Genomic DNA, 26,040 nt, shown 5'->3' with positions numbered 1-26,040 from the left:
GCACCACATTTTACCCCATTATCTCTAAATTCAGCTATAGTTATTCTAAATATTCTATTACACTTCTTGCCAATGTTTTTTATAAAAACACATTCAGTGTTTAAAGCATAGTGTCTTTATGTGCATGTGTGTTTATACTAGATGTCAAATGTTTTTAATCACTTGTCATGTTATAATCATTATGTACCCAATTGGATTCTAATTCCTCTTTCTTTGAATTATTGTGTGTTAGATATGCATATTGTAAATGGTCATGTATTTCATCACTTTTTGGTATATTTATCTTTTGGTAGATAAGCAAAAGTAAGAAATATCTACTTACATCTTGTTACTATCATATGTATGACATAGTTTGCTGTTTACATGTTTGGAAATGATATTATTTTGAAGATACCAACAAGGCTTCTTTTCCTTTTTCTTCTGAAAGAGTCTCAGAAAACCTCAGAAGTTAAGGAGAAATCTTTGAGAAAGTTAGAAGATCGATAGAAGAGGCACTGAAGTGATTGCATTAATTTACTCAGGTATTTTATCAACAGGACACAAAGCACTTGGTTTGCCAGGTTTAATGAGGTGCTTTAAAGAAGTGATTCATTAGTCTTCCTGATTATAATTTCATCATCCCCATAACATCTGATTTCTGAATCAAAATGATTTAAACAATACTTGATAAAATAAACTGAGAATTGGATTAATAATGAAAAATCCTCAATACATGTACATACAACTGCATTTAACCAGTGTTTTGTCCACAATGAGGATACACCACTTTTCCTTCCTGACAAGCTGTTCGAAATGTATGATCTGGTGTCACTGGATGATATCCACTTTTACATATAAATTCAATACGATCCTGTGTTTTAGAGTAAAGTTTTTTTGAAGTTGTCCATTTTAACTGTATGTTATATTTTTTCATCATTTCTTCTGAAATGTCACAGGCCTCTGAAGATAAAAATATAAACATAAAACATTATATAGTGAGCAAATATTTTCCACAGAATTTCAAGCTTTCAAGTAGAATCTTCTACTCTAGTCCAAAAATTCCTTCTCAAAACCTTTTCCAAACCAACTCATTGAAAATCTATTATGCAGGTTTCATCATTTTAAATGTAAGAATGAGGTAATATATTTAATGTAATAATTAAATGTTATAATCATAGACTTACAATGTCAATTACCTTATGAAAAATTTCATTAAGGAACCTCTTGTTGCTATTGTTCCTGACCAGAAAATTTTCAAACTTTATTTTGACACACAGTAATATTTGATAATCAAGCATGCAACAGAATGGTTTGTTAATCCATGAAAGCTCTATTATAAACAGCTAAGCCTCATGCTCAGTACAAGGATTTTCCCAGGATCCACGAGAAGACTGAAGCATTTGCCTAAGCACCTCGGTGGTTCAGACCACTCTCCATTCTGACACACACTGTTTCCGTTTCCCTGAAGTTCATAGTAGGCCTGGCACTGATACGCCACGACTGACCTCAGAGGATATAGAGGTGTGAGGAGTGAGGTAATGTCTCCATTGTCTGTTGGTAGAGGAGGCCCACACTTTCCTTGAGAGTCTAAAAAATATGTTGTTTGATTTATTGAAAAACTACCACGCCCCGCAGTTTAAAATAAAGGAAAAAAATGTAGCCTACTATGTAATATCAAGACTTGTGACTTCTGACGACAGAAATGATTTATTGAAGAAAATCCAATCACTTAACAGGAAAGGCACATTTTTATGCTTTACTTTTGCCCCACTTGAAAGCACACATAATACATTCACAAATATGTCTTCTGTGCAGGGTTCTGGTATTAAAATGTTTTCTTAGTGAATATAGGCAGATGGATACTGAAGAGAAATAAAACATTTCTTTCATCCTTATGTGCAACATACTGCAGTGTCTTGAATCTCTAGTCATTTTAATTGATTTTCAAATTTGTTACAAAAGAAACATTAGCTCCGTCGGCTCCTTAAATAAAATTCAAACAATTACAGATTTGAATAGTGGACTTCCTTTCTTGGACAAGCTGAGATGCTTATTACATCTGTGAAGTATTCCTTCTGCTAATTAAAAATCTTGACATATTATAAAAACCAACACAGGAGATTGTGAAAGATGTAGAGAAGATGTCAATCTGATTAGAGACCTTGGGATTCAAGAAATTGCACTGCAGACAGTGTCTTGGGTTTTAATTTGCTTTCTGTGTATCTTGGTCAAGTCACTGACACAATAACCTAGAAATGATAATAAGTTCAAGCAAAAAAAAAAAAAAAATCTCAAGAAATACTTGATCTTTTTCATCAGAGACCCAGGAAAGTGGTGTGTGTATGCCTGCTAAGTCACTTCAGTCCTATCCAGCTCTGCAACCCTATGGACTGTAGCCCGCCAGGCTCCTCTGTCCTTGGGATTCTCCAGGGAAGAGTACTGGAGTGGGTTGCCACTCCCTCCTCCAGGGGATCTTCCTCCAGGGATCAATCCTACATCTCCTGCGGCTCCTACACTGTAGGCGGATTCTTTACTGCTGAGACATTGGGGAAGCCCAGAAAGGGAGCAGGCTAGCAAGACAAAGGATTTTTATAATACCGACTTACTCTGGAAATACACCATAATGGAAACCTAAGACTAACTGTTTCCCTGCCTTGATCAGCAGGGGCCAAGTGAGGAGCCCAGACTTCCACTCACATGGTTGGGAAGCACGATCCCTCTGCCCTTTCTCCTTGAGTCAGTGGAGGCCAGGTGGGAACCTTGGGCTTGCACCCTGCACGGCAGTAATGGAGGCCTGATAAAGATTCCAGTAAAATCTAGGGTCTCAAAAATCATAATACCCCAAAAGTCTAGAATACAAATCATTCATAACACCAAGGACCTCAAAGAAAGCCTCAAAAGAAAAAAAAAAAATCCACAGAAGACAACACTGAGATGACATAGATATTGAAATAATTGGTAAATGGTTTTTCCTAATGGAATTGAATTTATAGAACTAAAAAAATAGACTAATGTAATTTTAAAAACACATTAGATAGGCTCAATAATACACTGCAGGTGACAGAAGGATAAATAAGCTTAACTACAGACTAACTTTGAATAGAGACTGAAAAAAAAAATGGACAGAGCTTCAGGCACCCATAGGAAGATAGTAAAAGATTGGAGACCCCGAAGGTAAAAAGAAAGGGGATTGAGATGAAAAAATAACTATAATGACAGAATATTTCCCAAATAGGGCACAAGGCACAAATCTATGTATTAAAACATCTGAAGAATTCCAAACAGTATAAACCCATAGAAATTAATGTCAAGATACATCAAAACTAAATTGCTGGAAACCAAAGGAAAAAACCTCAAAAGCAGCTAGATAGATATTATGCAATACTTATATGGAAAAAGGATCCAAACATCAGTAGGGTTCTCATCCATGACAACAGAGCCAGGAAAAATTGACATCATTTTTCCAATCCTGGAAGAAAAAAATCATCAACCCCAAATTCCATATCCAGTGATACCATCCTATAGGATTAAAGGGAGAAAGAAAGACATTCCCAGACAAAGGGAAACAGAATTTGTCCCAGCAGACCTACTTAAAGAATTGCTAAGGGAATTATTAAGATAGAAAGGAAAATAGAGTTATCGTTATATAGGTTAACGATAACCCTATATGCAGAACAGAAAAAGAGACACAGAAATACAGAACAGACTTTTGAACTTTGTGGGAGAATGTGAGGGTGGGATATTTCAAAAGAACAGCATGTATACTATCTATGGTGAAACAGATCACCAGCCCAGGTGGGATGCACGAGACAAGTGCTCCGGCCTGGTGCACTGGGAAGACCCAGAGGAATCGGGTGGAGAGGGAGGTGGGAGGGGGGATCGGGATTGGGAATACATGTAAATCCATGGCTGATTCATATCAATGTATGACAAAACCCACTGGAAAAAAAAATAATAATAATAAAAAAAAAAAAAGAAAATAAAAAAAAGAAAGGAAAATAGAAAAGGGATTGAGACTATAGGAAGGAAGGAAAAATAATAGAATTGATTTTTAAAAATTCAGGGGTAAATATAATAAGACTGTCTTTCCCCTGATGATTTTATTAGATCAGGGTCATGCAGAATTATGTCATTTGATATGGTGCTCAGTGTATGATGAGGGAATACTTAGAATTTATGTTAAAAATGCTGGGAGGGTAAATAAATCTAAAGGGAAGTAAGGTTTCCACATTTCACCTGAGGTGATAGAATGTCAGCAACAGTAGGGAGTGATAAACTACCTATGTGTACCTAATACCTAGAGCAACTACTAAGAAAGCCCTGCAGACAAAGCATATACTTGAAAGCAATGCAGATGTATCGCAGCTAAATTATTTTATAGTGTTCAAAACCCCACAGTGAAGAAAAGGAAATGGAGATGAGAAACAGAGAAAACACACACAAAATGAATAATAAAATGGCAGACACTGCCCCTAAGAGTAGTTACTTTAAATGTAAATGGTCTGAATACTTCAGTCTAAAGACTGAGAATGGCAGGTGAACACAAAACCTGTATGCTGAGCTGTATGCTGTTTTATTTATTTATTTTTTAATTTATTTTTATTTATTTATGTATTTATTTTTTGTATGCTGTTTTAAACATGAAAACATATGCAAGTATAATTTGCTAAAAACTCACACCAGGCAAAAATTAACTTGATAAACTAGAAGAAGACTCTTGAGAGTCCCTTGGACAGCAAGGAGATTAAACCAGTCAATCTTAAGGAAAATCAACCCTGAATATTCATTGGAAGGACTGATGCTGAAGCTGAAGCTCCCATATTTTGGCCACCTGATGGGAAGAGCTGACTCATTGGAAAAGACTGTAAGGCTGGGAAAGATTGAGGACAGGAGGAGAAGGGAGGCGACAGAAGATAAGATGGTTGGATGACATCACCGACTCAACAGAGATGAGTTTGAGCAAACTCTGGGAGATAGTGAAGGACAGGGAATCCTGGTGTACTGCAGTCCATGGGGTCGCAAAGAGTCGGACCTGACTTTGGGACTGAACAACAACAATTTCTTGTTTAGATTCCCTTCCTTTCTGAACTCTAAACACTAAAGCATCCCAAGACCAAGTTTCAGACACCTATTTTTTTTTTTATGTGTACACTAATTCCCTGAATGAGTTCAACTCATTCATACCTTTAAATATCACCCATATGTGAAGATGCCCAAAAGACGCCACATTCTGTTACCAGGACCCAGTTGCCTATTCCATGTCTCAAAGTGAAATTCCTTGGGCTGTCAAATGTACTGATGGTATCTTTAACACATTTATTCTTCAAGAAATAACTGTCTTAATATTTAAGACAGGAAATGTTCCATGATTCCAACCATTCAAATCTGGTCAACAATTTCATAAAATATATATGTGAGATATTTATTAATTCCACAAAAGAACTGGATGTTAAGCACCATCATTTTCTTTTCATCAAAAACTTATTCCCTAAGAACTTCTTTAATGTCTATTTATATCAGCATGTTTTATTCCTAATACTTTCTCTTAAATCGAGGAGGGGGTAGACAAGATACTCTACCTTTGCACTGAGGTGGTTTTGTCCAAGTTCCATTTAAACATGTCACATCTACGTCCCCTAAAATGTCATAAGTCCCGATGCATTCATAACGTACTCTCTCACCATTTAGATACCTAGGTCTGTCATTTCGTATAACTGCATTTTCCACTCTGGGTGGATTCACACAGGAAACATCTGAAAAAAAGAAAAAAAGTATTTCTAATATAATGATCCTAATGAACAATAAGCCAATGAGTGAATGTCAAATATATTCCATTGTTACTTAAATTCAATAGGTAATCTGTCATGAAAGACTGCTAAATTCAATAAGTTTACATATAAGATTAAGGAAAAGGAGATAAAGCAATATTTTTCAGTGCAAATTAAGCTTTTTTACCTTAAATCTCTGCCCCAGCCTGCACTAGCAGGTTAATAACATGATTTCAGGCCAGTGAAAATGAGAGCTTTTCTGGACAATTCTTTCTGAGTTTAGTAAAATCAGTGTTATAAATTATATAAATTCACAATGAATTTATAAACCATGTGAAAGTCATAATAATAAGATCATATGGATTTGATTTAAATCATCAGGATTTAGTTTACAATCATTCTGTTTATTAACTGTAACTTAAGACACCTAGAAAAATAAACACAGTAGATACTTCTTTAGAAACTTGATCAAGAATTAGCACACTTTGAAGAATACCATTGTTGGAGGAAGAAGATGATTAGCTAAAAGATCCAAACATATCTGGGAAACAAAACTATTCTTTGATGATATTTTTTGGAAAATGCTTAAGGACACCATAGTGAGTGATGGGTCATCCCTCAGTGAGATTCAGGGGATGTAAGATACGAGAGGCTGTAGCCTTGACTCCTAAACTGAAATGTGCACAGAATCCCTTGGGATTCCTTAAAACCGTGTCAGAGTTGCAGCCCCAGAGATTTTGATTCAACAGGTCTGAGTGAGCCTGTGAATCTGCTTGCATATCTAAGAGTTTTCCAGAATATGCTGAGATTGCTGTGCCAGGGATGTGCTTTTAGAATTATTGGGCTACAACTCTAAACGCTGAGAACACAATCCCATCTCTTTTTATGTTGAGACAAACTTTTTTGACCTGTATGCAGGTCAAGGAGCAACAGTTAAAACTTGACATGGAACAACTGTCTGGTTCAAAATTGGGAAGGGTGTACGACAAGGCTGTATATCATTACCCTGCTTGTTTAACTTCTATGCAGAGAACATCAATCATGTGAAATGCCAGGCTGGCTGAATCACAAGCTGGAATCAAGATTTATGGGAGTAATATCAACAACCTCAGATATGCAGATGATACCACTCTAATGGCTGAGAGTAAAGAGGAACTAAAGAGTCTCGAGAGTGAAAGAGAAGAGTGAAAAAGCTGGCTTGAAACTCAGTGTTCAAAAAACTAAGATTGTGGCATCCAGTCCCATCCCTTCATGGCAAATAGAAGGGGAAAAAGTGGAAGAAGTGACTGATTTTATTTTCTTGGGCTCCAAAATCAATGTGGACAGTGAGTGCAGCCATGAAATTAACAGACGCTTGCTCCTTGGGAGGAAAGCTGTATCAAACCTAGACAGCGTATTAAAAAGTAGAGACATCACTTGGCCTACAGAGGGCAGTATAGTCAAAGCTATGTTTTTTTTCCAGTAGTCATGTATGGATAGGTGAGCTACATCATAAAGAAGGCCAAGTGCTGAAGAATTGATGGTTTCAAGCTGTGGTGCTGTTGAGAGTCCCTTGGACTGCAAGGAGATCAAAGCAGTCAACTGTAAAGGAAATCAACCCCGAATATTCACTGGAAGGACTGATGTTGAAGCTGAACCTCTAATACTTTGGCCACCTGATGCGAAGGGCCAAGTCACTGGAAAAGACCCTGATGCTGGGAAAGAGTATTGAAGGCAGGAGAAGGGGGTGACAGAGGATGAGATGGACTCAATGGATGTGAGTCTGAGCAAACTCTGGGAGATAGTGAAGGACAGGGAAGCCTGGTGTGCTGTAGTCCATGGAGTTGCAAAGAGTCAGACACGACTTATCGACTGAACAACAATAAGAACAACGAATAATCTATGACCATTTAATGATGGTGAATATTATATTACTTAAGATACTTTAATAATAAAATTTAAGAATTTTACCAAAGTACCTTTGCACACTGGCCTTCCTATCCATTTGCTCTTAACACACTGTATAGTGTTGGATCCATTCAGCTGATAATATGGTCGACATTTAAAAGCCACTTGTTCTCCTGATCTATATGATTTCTTCTTCTGGCCTATGAATACAGCATCATGAAAGCTGGGCAAGTTAAAACAATCTGTGCCTGAAAAAAAAGGAATATATATTAGTTTAGTCCATCTTTAAAAATACATAGTAACCAATGATTATATTCCAGAAAAATAGATAGGTACTTATCAAACCAATGAATATTGTACAAATTTCTCTTATAACTTAAAACAAATGTCAGACATCTTGACCTTGTCACATTGAGTGTCTCTATATTCATCAGAAGTACAACATGGGAATGGTGATATTCAAAGAGATAGGGCTGCATGTGATGCTTGAGAGCATACTTCTCACATTTAAATTCTTTTTCCCCATTGCAGGCCACCTACATTATAAATGTGTTTCTGTTTCTTCTATCGAAACCTGTTACCTTGAATTGTGTCACATGTCTTAGAAATTATATATTATAAAGAAATGATTGATAAATTAACAGTAAATTGTGTAGTGATAAGACTGATGAGCAGAGGTCAACTGTGATACAGTCGTGTGGAACAAAGACCAGAAATCTGAGAATGTTTATCAGAGGATGTTCAAGCTGCACCCAAGTTGATGTGAAAATGAGATAATTTAGCTCCTGTTTTCAAACTTTTGTTATTACTAGGATTGTTAATTCTCTACTAGAATTCAGAACTTTGACAAGATGCCTTGTAAAGTTCTAGAATTACTGCTTAATTTCATATTTGTACCATTTATGCTCTTAATTAAAGATATTTGTCAGCATTAGAATAAAATGAAATGCACTATACTTATGCATTTTGGTGTACGGGACCATTTTCCTCCTAAACATCTTATAGATGCAAATCCATAAATCCTAAATCCTTTGTTACAGGTGTATCTGACTTTTTCTCCGTATTGATAACTGTCTTTCTTGTGACGTACAACACCATTCTGAATTGAAGGTGGAAGTCCACAGGGAAGTCCTAGGAATAAATGAAAGAAAGATTTTATGTTTCACTAACTCTGAAATTTAACTTATGTACTGCTTGTCATATTTGATAGTTTAACTGAAAGTAATAAATGATTTTACAGGAGCTTTCATGATATCACAGAGAAGTGCACACATGTGTCCTAATATCACCATTCTGATGTGTGTCCAGCTGCCCACATAAGCAAGAACTTGAAACCAAAAGTACCAATATATGAAAGAGACTATCTGTGCTCTCTAACCAATCATGAGTAATTAAAGGAAAGCACACTGAGATGTCATCATCTTAGAGGAAGTGCTATATATTGTAAGATATTAGAAGCAACATAGTAGGAAGGACAAAGGACATTTTTTGGAAAAAACTCGGTGACAATGGAAACACTGCAACTTCTATGAATAGTCAGACTCTGAATACGTTTACTAATATGAATAGGAAGGTTTAATTTTGTTGTACATCCAGTGTCAACACACAAAAAAATTGCCAGAATTAAAAGTGATTCCATGTGGAACCAATGCAATTAAGAAAAAGAATGATTTGAACATGCAAAAGTTAATTAAATGCATTAATATAAAAATTATATATAAGTGCCATAATATATACAAAATGTGATATACTGAGTAAAGGAGTCTGTCTCATGACTTTGTTGCCAATTCATTAGTTTAAAAAAGTGAAATTAACACACATTGAAGAATAACACAGTTGAAGGAAGAAGATGACCAAAAGATCCAAAGAGAAAATCTGACAAAATAACAGAAAAATAAATGTATAATTTACAAAACTACTCTTTAATGATATTTTGGGCAAATGCTTAAGGACATCGCAGTGAGTGAGACTGAGGGGATGTAAGGTACAGAGGCAGTAGCCATGGCTCCTAGACTGAAATGTGCACAGAATCCCTTGGGAATCATTAGGACAGTGTCAGGATTGCAGCCCCAGAGTTTTCCTTTGAACAGTTTTTTACATTTTCAATATTTTCAGTGCTCTCTGAAAACAATTTTAAATGAACTGGCATTTACATGTACTGGCATTATAGTGGAAATTAAGAATATATTCTACATTTTGTGAAAAGAGATATGCCTAGAGCTAATTTTGTTAAAACATTAGCATGAAAGCGTTGTTAATGACTTTGAAATATAGTCAACTGAACATATTTAAAATATAGGAGTTGATGAGGTTTGAATCTGCAAAATCATCACCCTATGCAAGATTATGAAAATAACCATTGTTTCCCAAAGTTCCTTCAAATTACAAACAAGAATCCCCCAAACATGTTCAAGTCATACTCTAGCTTTTCTGTGACTTATTTTCTATTCACATTTTCATGAGCATATTCACATGACCTCATAAGCAATATTCAGTGGCCTTTCACACTGTGGTACTCAGAACATAGAAAACAATTCATTTTATTTCCCCCTTAGGTGAACATGGTAATTTTTTCATTAAGGTATTATTTATAGGTATCTCACCTTGCAGGCTATTTCTTTCTACCAGGAGAGTCAATCAAAAATGAAAGTAGATAAAATTATATTTAGGAGGAAGGCTGAGTGTTTGAATCAATTTCATCTTACCCTGTCCTTAAGCAGTGGAAAACCACAAGGTGAGGAGGACATTGATTAGTAACAGCATGCTAGATTTTCTTGACGGTACAGTCACACAAATATTCCAGTTGCACCATCTGAGGTTTAAAATCTGCCTCATTTGCAGTTCCCAAATGTGACTCCAAAATTAAGTGTATTACAGTGAAGCTGGTTAATGTGTCATTTAGTAAATATCAAAGTTCAATGTCTTATACTATCCCTAAATGTTTTCTGTTGGTAGTTTCATGGTAAGTTATTTTTTTCATCACCTGACAAGTATGTTCATAGCTTTATGTGGGACCAGGTATGAACTGGCTCCAGAAGTAATACAAAATACTAATTTTCAATAAAACATCTCATGATAGTAGGTGAAGTTCTTTCTGCCTGTTGAATCATCTGTATTTTCATGGGCTATGAAAACTGATAAATTTTTTAAAATTACAGTAGATCTTAATATGTACTACACAGGTTATGGGGTGTTAAACGTGGCGATAGTGTTAAAGAATCCACCTGCCAGTGCCGGAGACGTGGGTTTGATCCCTGGATTGGGAAGATCCCTTGAAGAAAGGCATGGCAGCCCACTCCAGTATTCCTGCCTCAAGAATCCCATGGACTGAGGAGCCTGGTGGGCTACAGTTCACGGAGTCGCAAAGAGTCGGACACAACTGAAGTGACCGATCACATACAGTGTAATGATTTGACTTATATATGTATATATAAGTCAAATATATATATATATATATATATGATAAGTCATATATATATGTCAAATCATATATATATATATGATATGTTTACAACAGTAAGTTTAGTGAATATCCATCATTTCATTATTTGATATCAGTTACTGTGTAATTATTATGTTCTTCTGTGTTAGAGTCCTTGATTTTTGTGTTCCTTATAGTCTCATGTTTGTGTTGCATTTAAAGCAGCAGTCTCTTCCTCTAGTCTTTACAGACTTGTCTTGGGGTGAGAAGTTTTGAGGCTTTCCCGGACCTCTTTAAGGATACACCTGGCCACAGATCTCAGTTCCTCTCAGGAGAGATTTTTGAAGCTCGTATGCTTCTCTCAACCTAGCAAAGCCAGTCTCTGTGCAGACAGCTTCCTGGCTGCTTCCCTGGGGCAATGCTGAATACTGTTTGTGTGGTTTCTCACAGTCCCACGGGGTCAGACTGGCTTCTGGATGTCTCTCAGATCAAAGGCTTGGATCAGCACCGTGAGGACCTACACAGGGAGCGGGCCCTGGGGCAGGGGCATGTGGATATGTTGCTGCGCCCTTGGGCGAGCAGGACCCACAAGCAAGGTGTCTGCAACGCCTAGAGGGCGGGCTTCCTGGCAGTGTCTCCAGTGTGGTCAGGAGGATTCACGTCCCTCAGTGAGTTCTAGCTCTGGAGGCTGTAACAGCTGGCCTCTCCCCACCCCTCAGCCATGCAGGTGACCCCAGTGTCCTGGACAAGGGGAGAGAGAAGGGCGCCTTCTCATCAGTGTTGGACGCTGAGGAAGCCACCCTTGGCCAGATGCTCTTATTCCCCCCCAGGTAACATCCTGTGCTGAGGGGCTCTCCTGGCACTAAGCTGTACCACTTTAGGGGACGGTGACGCACATAAAGTGAGGTTGTTCCTCTAACCCTCTATGATGTGCCAGGTCTTGAATATTTGCTGTAATTTCTCTGCTAGACTCCTTGCCTTCCACAAAGATACTGTCATTCATGGGTGACGGTCAAAAGTCTGTGTTTGTATCAGGAGAGACAGTAAAACTCCTATTCTGCCATCTTTCTAACATCACTCTGTCATTACAGGTTTCTTCTTTGTGGTTCTTTTCATTTTCTTGACTAATGTCCATCAATAGGCACATTTATTTTGTTATACACTTATCTGTACACTCACACACGCTTGTTAAAGAATAAAATTAAATAGGTCCTTTGACAAAATAAGAGGCTGATCTAAACATTTTGCAGTGGATGATACAGCTGAGTCTTAGAAACTTATGAACATACTGGGGTCTCAGCCCAGCTTACTCACCGACGCGGACGCATATTGGGGGAGGGTACCAGCCCTTCTCTGTGCAGGTCATTGTGTTCTGATTATTATGAAGACTATAGCCATCATGGCAGCGGACTCTTACAGTTTTACCTTGTAAATACTTTTCATGGGAATTTGTGTAATATCCATTTTCCAAATAATTGAAAGCACATTGTCCTAAGGATCATAAAACCAATAGAATAGAAAAATAACATTTGGTAAAAGAGCACAGTAAAAATTAACTTTATAGTATTTACCTGACAATGCATTAGTATTCTAAAATAACATATAACTTAATAAAAATGAAAGTTACTACCACATTTGTTTAAAAGGAAAAAAACTGAATTTCATTTTTAGTTTTTTATAATTTATTTTTAGTTTTTATAATTAAAATATGTATAGATGATGTAGATATTCTTGTAAGGTCTCTATTCTCCAGTGATTTCCATGAAGAGCTCCTCATGAAAGGAAGACCTATTTGGATCTTTTTACTCAGAGAACTTGTCCCTCAGCCTTCCTGTTGTATACAAGACCTAATTGTACTCACTTACTAGTGAGTACTAGTGTCTATTCACACTTTGAAAGATTTATACACATAAAATTAAAGAGGTTTACTTACTGAGGCAGGGCACTTCTGGAGACCATCCTTTCAGGGTGCAAGTCATGTAGTCCCAGGAACTTTGTGAAGGAGTCACAAAATACCGTTTACAGCGATAGGAAAACTGTTGACCTACACTTGCTGGAAAGTATCCTTTAAATGCATAATATAACTTTCCATGTTTTATTACTGGAAAATCACAAGATTTCACTTGAAATGAAAAAAAAAGTATAAATACTATTTTATCTTAATAATCAAATTAAAATGGTTTCATCTATTAATTATATTCTCTTATTAGCATAATTACACTCATTGCACTGGGGATTCTAGGACAAGAAAATTTATAAAAACTTCAGATGACTAATATACGTAAGGAGATCCACGCTAATGTAGCTGCTATTCCACGGTCTGGGTTCTCCTTGCCTGCCTCTGGGAGGTCCAGCATTTCCAGTTTCCTGGGATTACAAAGAACGAAGTAGCAGTTATGAATGGCTGTGCCAGCACCTCTCACAGGTCATTTCCCAGCTACGTGTGGAGTGAGCAGCTCCCAGTTTCTTCATGGAAGAGTCACACCACACATCTAGACCCTCATCTTCTTCAGCTGCTGCCCGAGGAATTGGCTTCTAGTGAACCCGTCCCTGAGAGCTGATGAAGCCGAGCTTGCTCGGTGCCTGGGGACTCCAGAGAGCTGCTTCATGGTTTTGGAGAGCACAAGGTTTGAAGGAGCGCGCATGCATTTGCACAGCTCCTCTCCCCGGCTCAGAGCAGAGTGAATGAAACGATAACCTCCAGTTCCCAGGTTTACCAACTATTCTGGCTTCTAGCTCACCTCTCTTAGGACACTAATGGGAGCTGGCATACTCTAGACCCCTGAAAGGTGCTAAAAACAAAGACAATGGTTTGGATGAGCATAGAGGTTAGAGAGGCACCCAGAATCTCTGGCTAGGCTGATTGATGAAAGGGTTCTACTTCTGAGGCAGGTCTGTGAAGACTAGGAAAAGTGGACGTTTAATATAATGCACAGATATCAACACAGAAAGTCAAGGAAAATGATAAAATGAGAAATATGTTCAAATCAGAAGAATAAGACATCCGTTATTTTTGCTTCTAACCCAACAACAGAAATTAGACATCCATCCACAGAGAACCCTTCCTTGGATGGAGGTGTCTCAGTCAACACCCTATGCCAAGGGACCCAGAAGGGGTCTCGCCCACACATGCATGAGGCATGTGGGCAGACAGACCTCTGTCCCGACTGTGGTGCCTGCAGTGGCTCATGAACCAGCTTTCTCCCTCTCAGCCACAGTCCAAGAGCCCCTGTAAACACTATCTTAGAAAATCAAGCATGGAGCTAAGTCCTTATGTGAAAGTCCAGTTTCTCACAGGAGAAGCTCTGTCTGCCTCACTCACACACCTTCCCATGTTATAGCCAGCTCCCTGTGGGTTCAGCTGACATCAGAGGCAAGAGCAAGCTTTGACAGATCACCAGTGAGTATGCACAGGAATCTGGCTCAAATCTGTGGGACAGGAGGAGAACACAAGTTTAAGGTGTAGTGCTACTTTTGGGGAAACAGACCCTTTCTTGTGCATTGTAGGATATAGACAAGGCGTAGAAGCACAGAAATTCTGGGGAAAGAGGGATAATAAGTGTCAGAAGGTGCCCCCATAGAAGATCTGAGATAGTTTGAGAGTCATTAGAAATGTTGACTATGTTTTATTGACTATGCCAAAGCCTTTGACTGTGTGGATCACAACAAACTGTGGAAAATTCTTAAAGAGGTGGGAATACCAGACCACCTGACCTGTCTCCTGAGAAATCTGTACGCAGGTCAGGAAGCAACAGTGAGAACTGGACATGGAACAATGGACTGGTTCCAAATAGGGAAAGGAGTCCGTCAAGGCTGTATATTGTCACCCTGCTTATTTAACTTATATGTAGAGTACATCATGAGAAACACTGGGCTGGATGAAGCACAAGCTGGAATCAAGATTGCCAGGAGAAATAGCAATAACCTCAGATATGCAGATGACACCACCTTTATGGCAGAAAGCTAAGAAGAACTAAAGAGCCTCTTAAAAGTGAAAGAGAAGAGTGAAAAAGTTGGCTTAAAGCTCAACATTCAGAAAACTAAGATCATGGTATCTGGTCCCATCACTTCATGGCAAATAGAGGGGGAAACAATGGAAACAGTGATAGACTTTATTTTGGGGGGCTCCAACATCACTGTAGATGGTGACTGCAGTCATGAAATTAAAAGATGCTTGTTCCTTGGAAGGGAAGTTATGACCAACCTAGACAGCATATTAAAAAGCAGAGACATTATTTTGCCAACAAAGGTCCATCTAGTCAAAGCTATGGTTTTTCCAGTAGTCATGTATGGATGTGAGAGTTTTACGCTAAAGAAAGCTGAGCGCTGAAGAATTGATGCTTTTGAACTGTGGTGTTGGAGAAGACTCTTGAGAGTCCCTTGGACTGCAAGGAGATCCAATCAGTCCATCCTAAAGGAGATCAGTCTTGGGTGTTCATTGGAAGGACTGATGCTGAAGCTGAAACTCCAGTACTTTGGCCACCTCATGTGAAGAGTTGATTCATTGGAAGAGACCCTGATGCTGGGAGGGATTGGGGGCAGGAGGAGAAGGGGATGATAGAGGATGAGATGGCTGGATGGCATCACCAACTTGATGAACATGAGTTTGAGTAAACTCCGGGAGTTGGTGTTGGACAGGGAGGCCTGGCCTGCTGCAGCTTATGGGGTTGCAAAGAGTCAGACACGACTGAGTGACTGAACTGAACTGAACTGAAGTGACTTAGCATGCATGCATGCACATATCCACCCAAAGATTGGAGACCTGTGATTTACCCAATGAAGATTTCAAAACAGCTGTTTTAAAAACTCCATGTGCTATAAGAAAATACAGTAATACAGTCAAACAAAAGCAGGAAAACAATAAATGAACAAAATGAGCAGTTTAATAAAAATAAACAAATCATATAAAAACCCCAGAAATTGTGATACTGAAGGATCCAAGGATGAAATGAAAATGCTTTAGAGAGCATCAATTACAGAATGAAGCAAGCAGAAGAAAGAATTTGTGAGATAGATGACATATTGAAGTTATCCAGTCAGAGGAGAATAAAAAGAAAATAAAACAACAACAATAAAAATAAAAAACAAAAAAAGAATGAAAAAAGCCTATATGATCTAGGGAGCAGCATCAACAGAAATAACTTGTGAACTATTGAGTCAGGGGTGTGATTTGGATATCGAAGTTCATGAAGTTTATATGTGACTAAACAAAATCAACATTAAAATGCATCTACAACACATACTATAATGAAGCTTCAAAAATTAAAGAAAAACAGGGAAGTCTTAAAGGCAGCATGAAGAAAAAAAAAACAAAAACATCAAAACAAAAAAGCTGGAAACTTACAAAGAACACTCATATGTCTCTAAGCATATTTCAAAGCAGAATCCTAATAAGCCAGGAGAAAGTGGGATGATATATTCCAAGTGCTGAAAGAGAAAACTGCCAATCAAGAATACTGTTATTCCGAAATGAATGGAAGATAAAGACTTCTCCAGACCAACAAATACTGAGGGAACTGAATACCTCTAGACCTGCCTTACTAGAAACCCTGAAAAGAGTTATTCAAGGTGAAGTGAAAGCATGCCAATTAATATCATGAAAATACACAGTACACTGGTAAATATAAGTGTACAGTTGCATGCAGGATACTCTAATGCTGTAACATGTTGTAATGTTAGAATTTTTTTCCCCTTCACTGTGGCTTCCATATTGGGAATAAACTAATTTAATCTCATTCCTTTTGGTTAACATTTTAGTGTATGTTTCCAACACTGTTGGAGATTTGGAATAATTATTCTTTACACTTAGATTTTGCAGTTTTCAGCATATGTCACTAACAAGTGTGATTTCATGATGAGAATGCGTCATGAACAACAGATGATGAATCTATTTCTGTAATTTTGAGTTTCAATTAAGAAAAAGATATGACTTTCTATTTCTGTTGGATGAGGAAGTAGTTCTTATAAGAAGTCTACAATTGTGAAGCACTTATTTATTATGAAAAATAACTAATCACAGATATTCAGAACATTTATCTCTAAGGCCACTTTTAGAAAGAGTTCACTTGTTAATGAGAAGAGTAGTTTTCAACTGGAATATCAGGCAAGGATTTGTCAAAGTTCCGAATTTCTCTTTCATGCTTGCATACCCCTTCTCCTCTGATATCTCTCTTGCTTAGAAATATGCCTTTAATGTTTTCTCTGACTGATTAATAGACCGTCTCCCATATCCCTGAGAACCAGAGATAAACTGAGTAACACATCTGTCTGTCCTTCAGCAAGCACTCTGGTAATGCAGCCATTCTTATAGGTGACCTGAGACCTACGGTGCTTTTAACTGTTACCCTTAGGACTGGACAGGAAGCTTTGTTGTGTTGTAAACATTGTTTATGAGGAAAATTGACAAATTGATTTAAATAATATGCAAAACCCAACATGCAACATATTATGAAGTCAATAATGCACAGCAGTGCATATTATAGTCACACCTAGTGTTTAGTGAGATACCATAAAACTCATTAGAAGATATATTCACAAGAAAGAAAGAAGAGGACTGGATTAGTTTAAAAAAAAAACAGAAGAAAAGCATCATAATGAAGAACTTATAAATTTCAAGATAGAAGTGATTTAAATTTTTTTTTAAAAAATTTCACAATTTCCAATGCTCTCTGAAAACAATTTTAAAGTTTTGGCATTGCAGCAGGAAAGAATACTCTGAATTTTGTTAAAAGAGATAGGCCTGTTACCTATAGCTAATTTTGTTAAAACATTGATTTGACAGTGATGTTAATGACTTTTAGTAGCTTTACTAACATATAATTGAAATACAGTCAACTGAACATACTTAAAATGTAGTATTTGATGAAGTGTGAATCTGCAAAATTAACACCACATGTAAGATTATGAAGCTATACATTGTTCTCCAAATTTCTTGTATTACAAATAAGAATCCCCTAAACATTTTTGAGTTATACTCTAGCTTTTCTGTGACATATTTTCTGTTCACATTTTCATGAGCATATTCACATGACCTCACAAATCAAGATTCGGTGGCTCTGCCTACGGTGGTACTCAGAGGGTGTAGAAGATAATTTATCTTATTTTCCCCTCAGGTGAATATGTGATCATTTTTTCATTAAGGTATTCTTTATGGTTATCACATCCCGCAGACTATTTCTACCAGTTGATTCTATCAAAAATCACACATGAAAGTAGAAACGAAGTAGGAGGAAGGGTGAGTGTTCATACCTGTTTCAACTTACCTTGCCCATGAGCACAGGAAAACCACAAGATGAGAGCGACATTGATTAGCAAAAACATGTTAGATTTTCTGATGATACATTCACACGGGTACCCCAGTGGTAGTCTTGGAGGTTTGAAATCTACTTCCTTTGCAGTTAGCAAACATGACTTCGAATTTAAGTGCCTTACAATGAAGCTAGTTAATTAGTGCCATTTAATAAATATCAAAGTTCAATGTTTTACAATATCCATAAATGATTCCTGTTGGTAGTGTCACAATAAGCTATTGTGTTCAACACCTGTTATGTCCGTGTACAACTTTATGTGGGACTAGGTGTGTACTGGCTTCAAAGTAACCTAAAATATTAATTTTTATTAAAACACTTGTAGAGAATAAGTGAAGTTTTTCCCAGTCTTTGAATTATCTGTATTTTCACATGCCTAGGGAAGTGAGAAGATTTTCTTAAAGTTACATTAGATCTTAATACGAAGTACACAAGTTATAGTGAATTCTTTGTATTTATATGCTACTTATGTATAGGTATTTTATGGTTATTATTTTTTCCAGCTCTTTTGACATACAGTTGACATGCAGCACTGCATAAATTTCAAGTGTGCAGAGCATAATTAGTTTCTGTTTTGTTTTACATTTTTATTTATTTTAATTGAAGGATAATTACCTTACAATATTGTGATGGTTTTTGCCACGTATCAGTATGAATCAGCTGTAGGTATACACGTGTCCCCTCCATCCTGAGCTCCCCTCCCACCTCCCTCCCTACCCTACCCCTCCAGGTTGTCATAGAGCACTGGCTTCGTGTGCCCGGCTTCATACATCAAACTCACACTGGTTACCTATTTTACATACGGTAATGCATATGTTTCAGTGCTGTTCTCTCAAGTCGTCCCACCCTCGCCTTCTCCCACTGAGTCCAGACATCTGTTCTTTACATCTGTGTCTCCTTTGCTGTCCTGTATGTAGGATCGTTGGTGCCATCTTTCTAGATGCCATATACAGAGCATAACGATTTAATTTATATGTATCTTGAAATGATGACAAGTTTCGTGCATATCTATCATCTCATAGGGGCCTGCCTGATAACTCAGGTGGTAAAGAATCCGCCTGCAATGCAGGAGACCCCGGTTCAATTCCTGGGTTGGGAAGATCCCCTGGAGAAGGGATAGGCTACTCACACCAGTATTCTTGGGCTTCCCTTGTGGCTCAGCTGGTAAAGAATCTGCCTGCAATGTGGGAGACCTGGGTTCAATCTCTGGGTTGGGAAGATTCCCTGGAGAAGGGAAAGGCTCCCCACTCCAGTGTTCTGGCCTGGAGAATTCCTGGACTGTCTAGTCCATGGGGTCACAAGGAGTCGGACACGACTGAATGACTGTCACTTTCAGATCATCTCATGTAAATACAAAATTAAAGAGAAAAGGTTTTTTTTTTTTTTTGTGAAGAGAACTCGTAGGACTTACTGTCCTACTAACTTTCATACATAAGATACAGCAATATTAACCATATTTACCACATCCTTGGTTCTAATTTATCTCACACCTGGAAGTTGTTACCTTTGACTGCCCTCATCCAATTCCCCCATCCCCAGCCCTAGCCTTGATAACCACATATCAGATCTCTTTTTCAATGTGCTTGTTGTTTTACATACAATTGACCAAGAACACTGTTATTTCCTGTTTACCCAGTGTAGTGATTCCATGTTTCTGTTCATTTCAAAATAATCACCACAATAAGTCTAATTACCATCTATCGACATTTAAAAATTACACAATTGTTGATTATATTCTTTACATTGACTATTTCATGCTCCTGACTCATTTATTGTGTACTGGCTGTTTGTCCTCCTTAACCTCCCTCACCAGAGGACCGGGAGTGCATGCCCATAGAAAGACACATACAGAATGGTTCACGGCAGCTTTATTCATAAATGGCAAAAATACAGATTGTTCCCATGAACATTCGGAGACTGGACAAAGCATTTGTAGCATTTTCATACAATGGATTAATATTCATTAATTTAGAAACCAAAATGAAGTACAGCTATTGACAGCAATTTTGCAAAATCTCACAGCTCTCATGCTAAACCAAAAAATCGAACACACTCACTAGGTTAATCAATTTATTACTGATATAAATTTTAAAATGTGGAAAACCTGACCATAGGGTAGTTGCCTGTGGAGATAAGGCGTGGTACAGAATGGGAAGAGACAAAAGGAAATCTTATGTTGTGCTGGACATTTGCTCTCTTTAGTTCTAGGTAGTAGTTATATGGGTATATATATATGTGATTAAAAGACATCAATCAGAAAGAACACTTGAGGTTAATTTCAGTTTAAGTATTTAACTATTCATATGTTTACTTTAGCTTTAAAAATACCATTTTTCTGAAGAATAAAGTTAAAGTTTTACTTCAAATGTTCATTTTTCATTGAACTCAAACTTTTACCCTAAAAAAATAATAATATAATTATGGAATAGGAAGTGACTTCAAAAGGCATGAAGGAACATTTGGGATGATGAAAATATTCTACATCTTGATAATAGGGTGGTTATATAACTATACATATCTTATCTTTAAGATGCCTTCACACAAACATCTGATAATTTCACCAAGCATCTGAATACTACTGTCTAGCAAAGTTGACACAAAATTAACTACCACACAAAATATCCAAGTTCATCTTGGATATTTAGTTCAGAAGAGTTCCAACCCAACTATGAAAGATCCACCTGATTTCTTCTTGCTTCTTGTAGTAAAATACATTCAATGCGATGAAAATGGAAGAATGAACTGTCAAAGAAAAAGGAACCAATGTGAGATGATTTGAAATGAATCAGCATATCCACTTACTATACTCACCAATCAAGCCCATGGTGAGGCTGAACAGTCCTTTGTTTACAAGGTTAGGCATGTGAGTCGAGATCCAATCAGTTGTCTCAGCCTAAGCCAGAAGGAGAGATGCTGTTATCCAGGGAAGATGTGTGATGTACACACACGACTAAGAGCTGGCATGTATTAGTGCACAAGAGACTGACAAAGGTTCTGAGAAGGTTATTCTAGCAGAAATGCTTCCAGCTAGGACTGAAAGGAGCAGGCATCTTACAGGTAAAGGAGGAATGCCTCCAAAGATAGCGCCCTGCATGCGTAGGCGGGGCCAACAGGGCCTCTTCCCCCTGAGAAAATAGTCTCACCTCCCCTGGTGGTTCATAAAGCTGAGTCTGCCCGCATAGGGGCTGACATGGAGCATGACTTTCACAGAGGAGTGTTCTCTCTTCCCAGAATCTAATGAGATTTCTCTTGGTGGGTTTTGAATTTGTTTAAGAATTTCTGACCCCTTTCTTATCTCTTTCTCCATTTATGAATAGTAATTTCTATCCTATGTCTGTATTAACATTGTACTTTGGAAGCACATTACTTGTTTTCTGGTTCACAGGGTCACATGTGACTACAGATTTTGCCCAGGGATGGTCCAGAAACTGAGTCTCACTCATAACTTATTTAGAAGACATTTAAGTAAAATTTGGGCCTTCCAGTTGATGCCGTAAAGAGTGAAAACTTTGGAGGATGTTGGGATTGGGTGAATCTATTTGACACATGGGAAAATAGGAATCTGAGAGATTGCAATGTGAAATCTTATGTGTCAAACAGGGTCCCTTTCGGCCAGGACCTAAAAGTGTTACCTTATTTGGAATTAGGGTGTCTACCAGATGTAATCGAGTTAAGATGATGTCATTATGGTGACCTGCAATGAAATGTGACTGACACTGTTGTAAGAAGAAGAAAATACAAGTAAAGACAAAGACAATCGGGGAGATATTTTTGTGACCAGAGAGGCAGAGATTAGAATGATGCAGCTGCAAGCCGAAAAAACCAAAGATAGATGCCCACTCCTAGAAGCTACAGAGCAGGAAAGAAAATTCTACCAATTCCCAGGGAGAGCATGAAATATAAAGAACAAATGGAAGCAAAAGGAAGCACATGCTATTGTTAGTCTTCAGGTGACCCCAATCCTGTTCATAAGTGCTCCATCCAAAATACGTCATCTAATCCTTGTTGTTGTTCAGTTACTCAGTCACGTCCGACTCTTTGCAACCCCATGGACTGCAGTATGCCAGCTTTCCCTGTCCTTCACTATCTCCCAGAGTTTTCTTAAATTCCTGCCATTGAGTCAGTGATGTCATCCAACCATCTCATCCTCTGTCATCCCCATCTCCTCCTGCCCTCAATATTTCCCAGCATCAGGGCCTTTTCCTTGAGTAGGCTATCCCATCAGGTCGCCACAGTATTGAAGCTTCAGCTTAAGCATCAGTCCTTGTAATGAATATTCAGGATGGATTTCGTTTAGGATTGACTGGTTTGATCTCCTTGCAGTCCAAGGAACTCTCAAGAGTCTTCTCCAGAATCTTTGTCCTTACCATTTTCATGCATGTAAATTGCACCTTCAATAAAACTTAGTTGCTCAAGGACAGAGGCTCAATAGAGTTGAGGTCTCTTATGCTAATGATCCGTGTAAATAATTTACCTTCCCAGGAGTCCTTTTCTGGGAGCAGAGGGGAAACTAATTGACTAGCAGTTGGGAGAGCAATGGCCATACCTTTCCTAATTCTGAAATCTATCGGGCCACTAGAGGCTTCAGCAGCCACGGAAACAGTCAACCACGTAAACCTCAGCTGTTGTCCTGAATTATGCCTAGATAATGCCAAAGACTGAGCAAGGGCCCAAGTGTCGGGACAGTCTGGAGGGCCCCAGGTCCAAAATAGAGTCCTGAGAGGTGTCTGCCTCACAGGGATCCACTGACTGTTTTCAGGTGGAGGCGCTTGATTCTTTTTATTTAGTCCAGCGTTCTGGAAAAGGGTCAACGATGACCGCGCCTGCCCTTGATTCCTTCCCATCCTTCCTAAGTAGGGCAGTGACAGTGTGTTCACGAAGAGGCGCTGAACATTTCCCGCGAGCCGCTGAGGTTCTCCTTTAGGTCTGCTAGACGAAGAAGTGATGTCCTGGCAGGGTCTGAGCAGGAGGTGCAAAGCAGCCCGCGCGCTCACAGGTTAGACCTGGGCTAGGGCCACACCCCGCCTCTCCCGGCCTAAGGACCGCCCCCGGCCCGAGGCCCCGCCTTGCAGCCCGCCCATTGGCCGGCCGTTCCAGGCCACGCCCACCTCCGTGACCGCACTGGACTCTGTGAATCTGCCGATTGTTGCGCGCGGTAACTCAATTCGGAAAGGTCTGTCCCGCGTCGGTCTGCGGTGTCCCGCGTTGGTCTGCGGTGTCCCGCGTTGGTCTGCGGTTTCCCGCTGAACATCCCGAAAATGACAGCGTCTTGCGCGCCTCGCCAGGCACCTCCCGCTCGCCCCGAGAGTCCCCTCTTCCCATGGTGCTGCGTCGGGATGCTTTTGGCGGCCCTAGTGCTCCCGTTACCCATATTCTCCGGTAGGAGCCTGGAGACAGCTTGCGCCCAGGCGGCGAGTTGGAATGGGTCGGGGGCGGGCAGGCCAGAACCGGGGGCGGGGTGCTTTTCTTGGTGGTACGGGGCGGTGACACGGAGCTGGATTCAACGCGGGTCCTGCGAAGTTGGGGTAGAGGGCGGAGTTGGGGTAGAGGGCGGGGCGGGTGTTTCCCGGGGGGGAAACACACCCTAGCTGTGCGGGGTCCTAAGGAGAAGGCTTGCTTGTTGCGGGGCACTGAGAGCTGCGCGATGGTGGGCTCGGCTTGGGTTGACCAGGGCCAGGCTGGTTCCCTGGCAAGAGCTGGTAGGGTGTTTACAGGACAGAGCCTGGTGAGGACAGGTGCAGGGCCCGGGTGTTGGTGGGGAGGGCTTGCTCAAGTATCTGGGGATGTTGCGAGGGGAAGGGTTTGCCCTGTGTTCCCTGCGCGGTTGGGGGAATGGGGTTATGTCCCGCTGGGGGAGCTGGGAGAAATATACCCCGGTATATGCTTTCTGGAAGTCCCCAACACAGTAGTGCCCGGTGTGGGACTAGAAAGCTTATTGTTTGCTTTGCGTGGGGCTTACCAAAGCAACCGAAAACACATTGGTAGCCAAACCTAGTGAAAAATGAGTATCCTGGAAATAAACTATAAATGGTGTTCACCTGGTTTTCCCTTAAAGCTCATAAATTAGAGCTGAGACCCCGTCCACTAAGTTTGTGTGTTTCATTGAATCAAACAAATACTTTAAATATGTACAAAAATGCATGCTTATTGTATAAAACATAAACAAGGAAAACCATTTTTTTAATACATTGGTATATTTCCTTGTCTTTGTCCACAGATGTGTTTCTATGCCCAGGATATTTTTAGGATCTATTCCATTTAGTTTGTTTGCTGCAGTTTTTCTTAGCAGCATTCATTCAACAAATACTTGTCTTCTGTATGCCAGGTCCTGTCCAGGTCCTGAGGATGCACTGGTGAACAATAAACACAGCATTCCTATTTTCACTCTCCTGATTTCACTGTCTGTCTGTTTGCCCCTCCTTCCGCACACACATGTGAGTATATGCAGGGACTGAGTTTTGCTCACTGTTACACCCCCAGTGCCAGGCACACATTAGGAAATCGAATATTAATATTTGCTAGAATTTATTGGGAGTGGCAGACGGTAGCCAACACGTAAGACTAATGAATATGCTATAACCCAAGAGAAGTGCCCAAGAGCAAAGAAGCGTGATTCTCTGATGGCATTTAACAAAGGACTGATGGGAGGGAAGACTTTTCTGCTCAACGAACAGGCTAGACTCTGCCACCTTGTCTTCTGCAGTTGTTGTTTCCTCAGAGGGCTTAGAAGATTCTTCTGCCTTATACATAATTAACTCTTTCTTATTCTTCAAGCTCTGTGATGTCACCTTTTCAGAGGGACCTTCTCTGACCTACCATTTCCAGTGGACGCACACACACTTCAGTTTAATTCCCCTGCTAACTGGTAGTCACCCACCCAAACTGTGTTTTCCATTCTCTCCTCACTAGAACGCAGAGATCTTGGCTGTCTTGGCACACTTGTGGTTTGAAATGCCCTTTTTTTTTTTTTTTTGCCTCAGTGTCAACACTCTCGTATCACTATCGAGTACCAGTTAGAGGTAACTTTCAGCTGGGGCTTAGAGTCCAGGAACAACTTCTTTTGCTTCCAGGAGGAAGGTTCTCTAAAGAGCCACACTTAGGATGGCCTTTCTGTGGTGCCTAAAAGCTAAGGCAGAGGCAGCTGAGGATCAGAAAGGCTTTATATGCCCCTGATAGTAGACTACTCAGGGCTCACACTACTACAGTCTTGCTTGTTACAGATGGTTTTAAAAGTTTATTTCTCTGCAGGAGAGGTGTGAGTGATGGAACAACAGTGCTAACAAGAAATTAAAAGGAATTCTTTAATAATGTTTAAAATATGCTTAAGGCTAGAAGTTGAATGAGATGATAAGAATTGTTCAAAATAGAGAAAAAAAGGATAAAATGAATAGGATATATCAGGGAAGATACCAACTGGAAATGAAGAGGATGAATAGGTTATGTTTAAGGTTGAAAGGTAAAATCAGAATAGGTAGGAAAGTTAAATAAGGTATAAATGGTAACTCACTATACTGGGCATGGGGAGTATGTGGATACTACAAACAGTCACAGAAGTGGCTCTTGAGGAGCAGGTATAATAAGTAGTCATCGTTGTGCCTGGAAGGCTTGCCAGCTCAGAGGTAGTTGCCCAATGGCAGGAGCCCACAGAAGGGACCAGTCTCCTTCCTCCAGAGCAGGG

At 39.3% G+C, this 26,040-nt stretch overlaps 2 protein-coding genes across 2 annotated transcripts in view; one reads left to right on the top strand and one right to left on the bottom strand.

Moving 5' to 3' along the window:
• Nucleotides 1–499: 499 nt before the first annotated feature.
• Nucleotides 500–18,475, bottom strand: LOC133069449 (complement factor H-related protein 3-like). The gene is made up of 7 exons (XM_061161066.1): nucleotides 18,318–18,475; nucleotides 12,989–13,177; nucleotides 12,370–12,546; nucleotides 8,592–8,765; nucleotides 7,706–7,882; nucleotides 5,559–5,732; nucleotides 500–939 (listed from the first exon to the last, which is right to left on the bottom strand). Exons 1-7 carry the CDS (start codon nucleotides 18,373–18,375, stop codon nucleotides 731–733), a joined length of 1,158 nt encoding a protein of 385 aa, XP_061017049.1. The 5' UTR covers nucleotides 18,376–18,475; the 3' UTR covers nucleotides 500–730.
• A 5,052-nt stretch (nucleotides 18,476–23,527) lies between these two features.
• LOC133069692 (membrane cofactor protein-like) overlaps nucleotides 23,528–26,040 on the top strand; it is a 54,792-nt gene continuing 52,279 nt past the window's right edge. Inside the window, exon 1 of the mRNA XM_061161283.1 lies at nucleotides 23,528–23,741. Within this exon, the coding sequence (XP_061017266.1) occupies nucleotides 23,621–23,741 (121 nt within the window). The 5' untranslated portion in view covers nucleotides 23,528–23,620. The remainder of the gene's footprint in view (nucleotides 23,742–26,040) is intronic.

The sequence above is a fragment of the Dama dama genome, chromosome 14 (assembly GCF_033118175.1).
Source record: "Dama dama isolate Ldn47 chromosome 14, ASM3311817v1, whole genome shotgun sequence".
In the NCBI taxonomy this organism is placed as follows: Eukaryota; Metazoa; Chordata; class Mammalia; order Artiodactyla; family Cervidae; genus Dama; species Dama dama.
The sequence above is the reverse complement of the archived record's forward strand: the minus strand, read 5'-3'. Positions and strand labels throughout refer to the sequence as shown.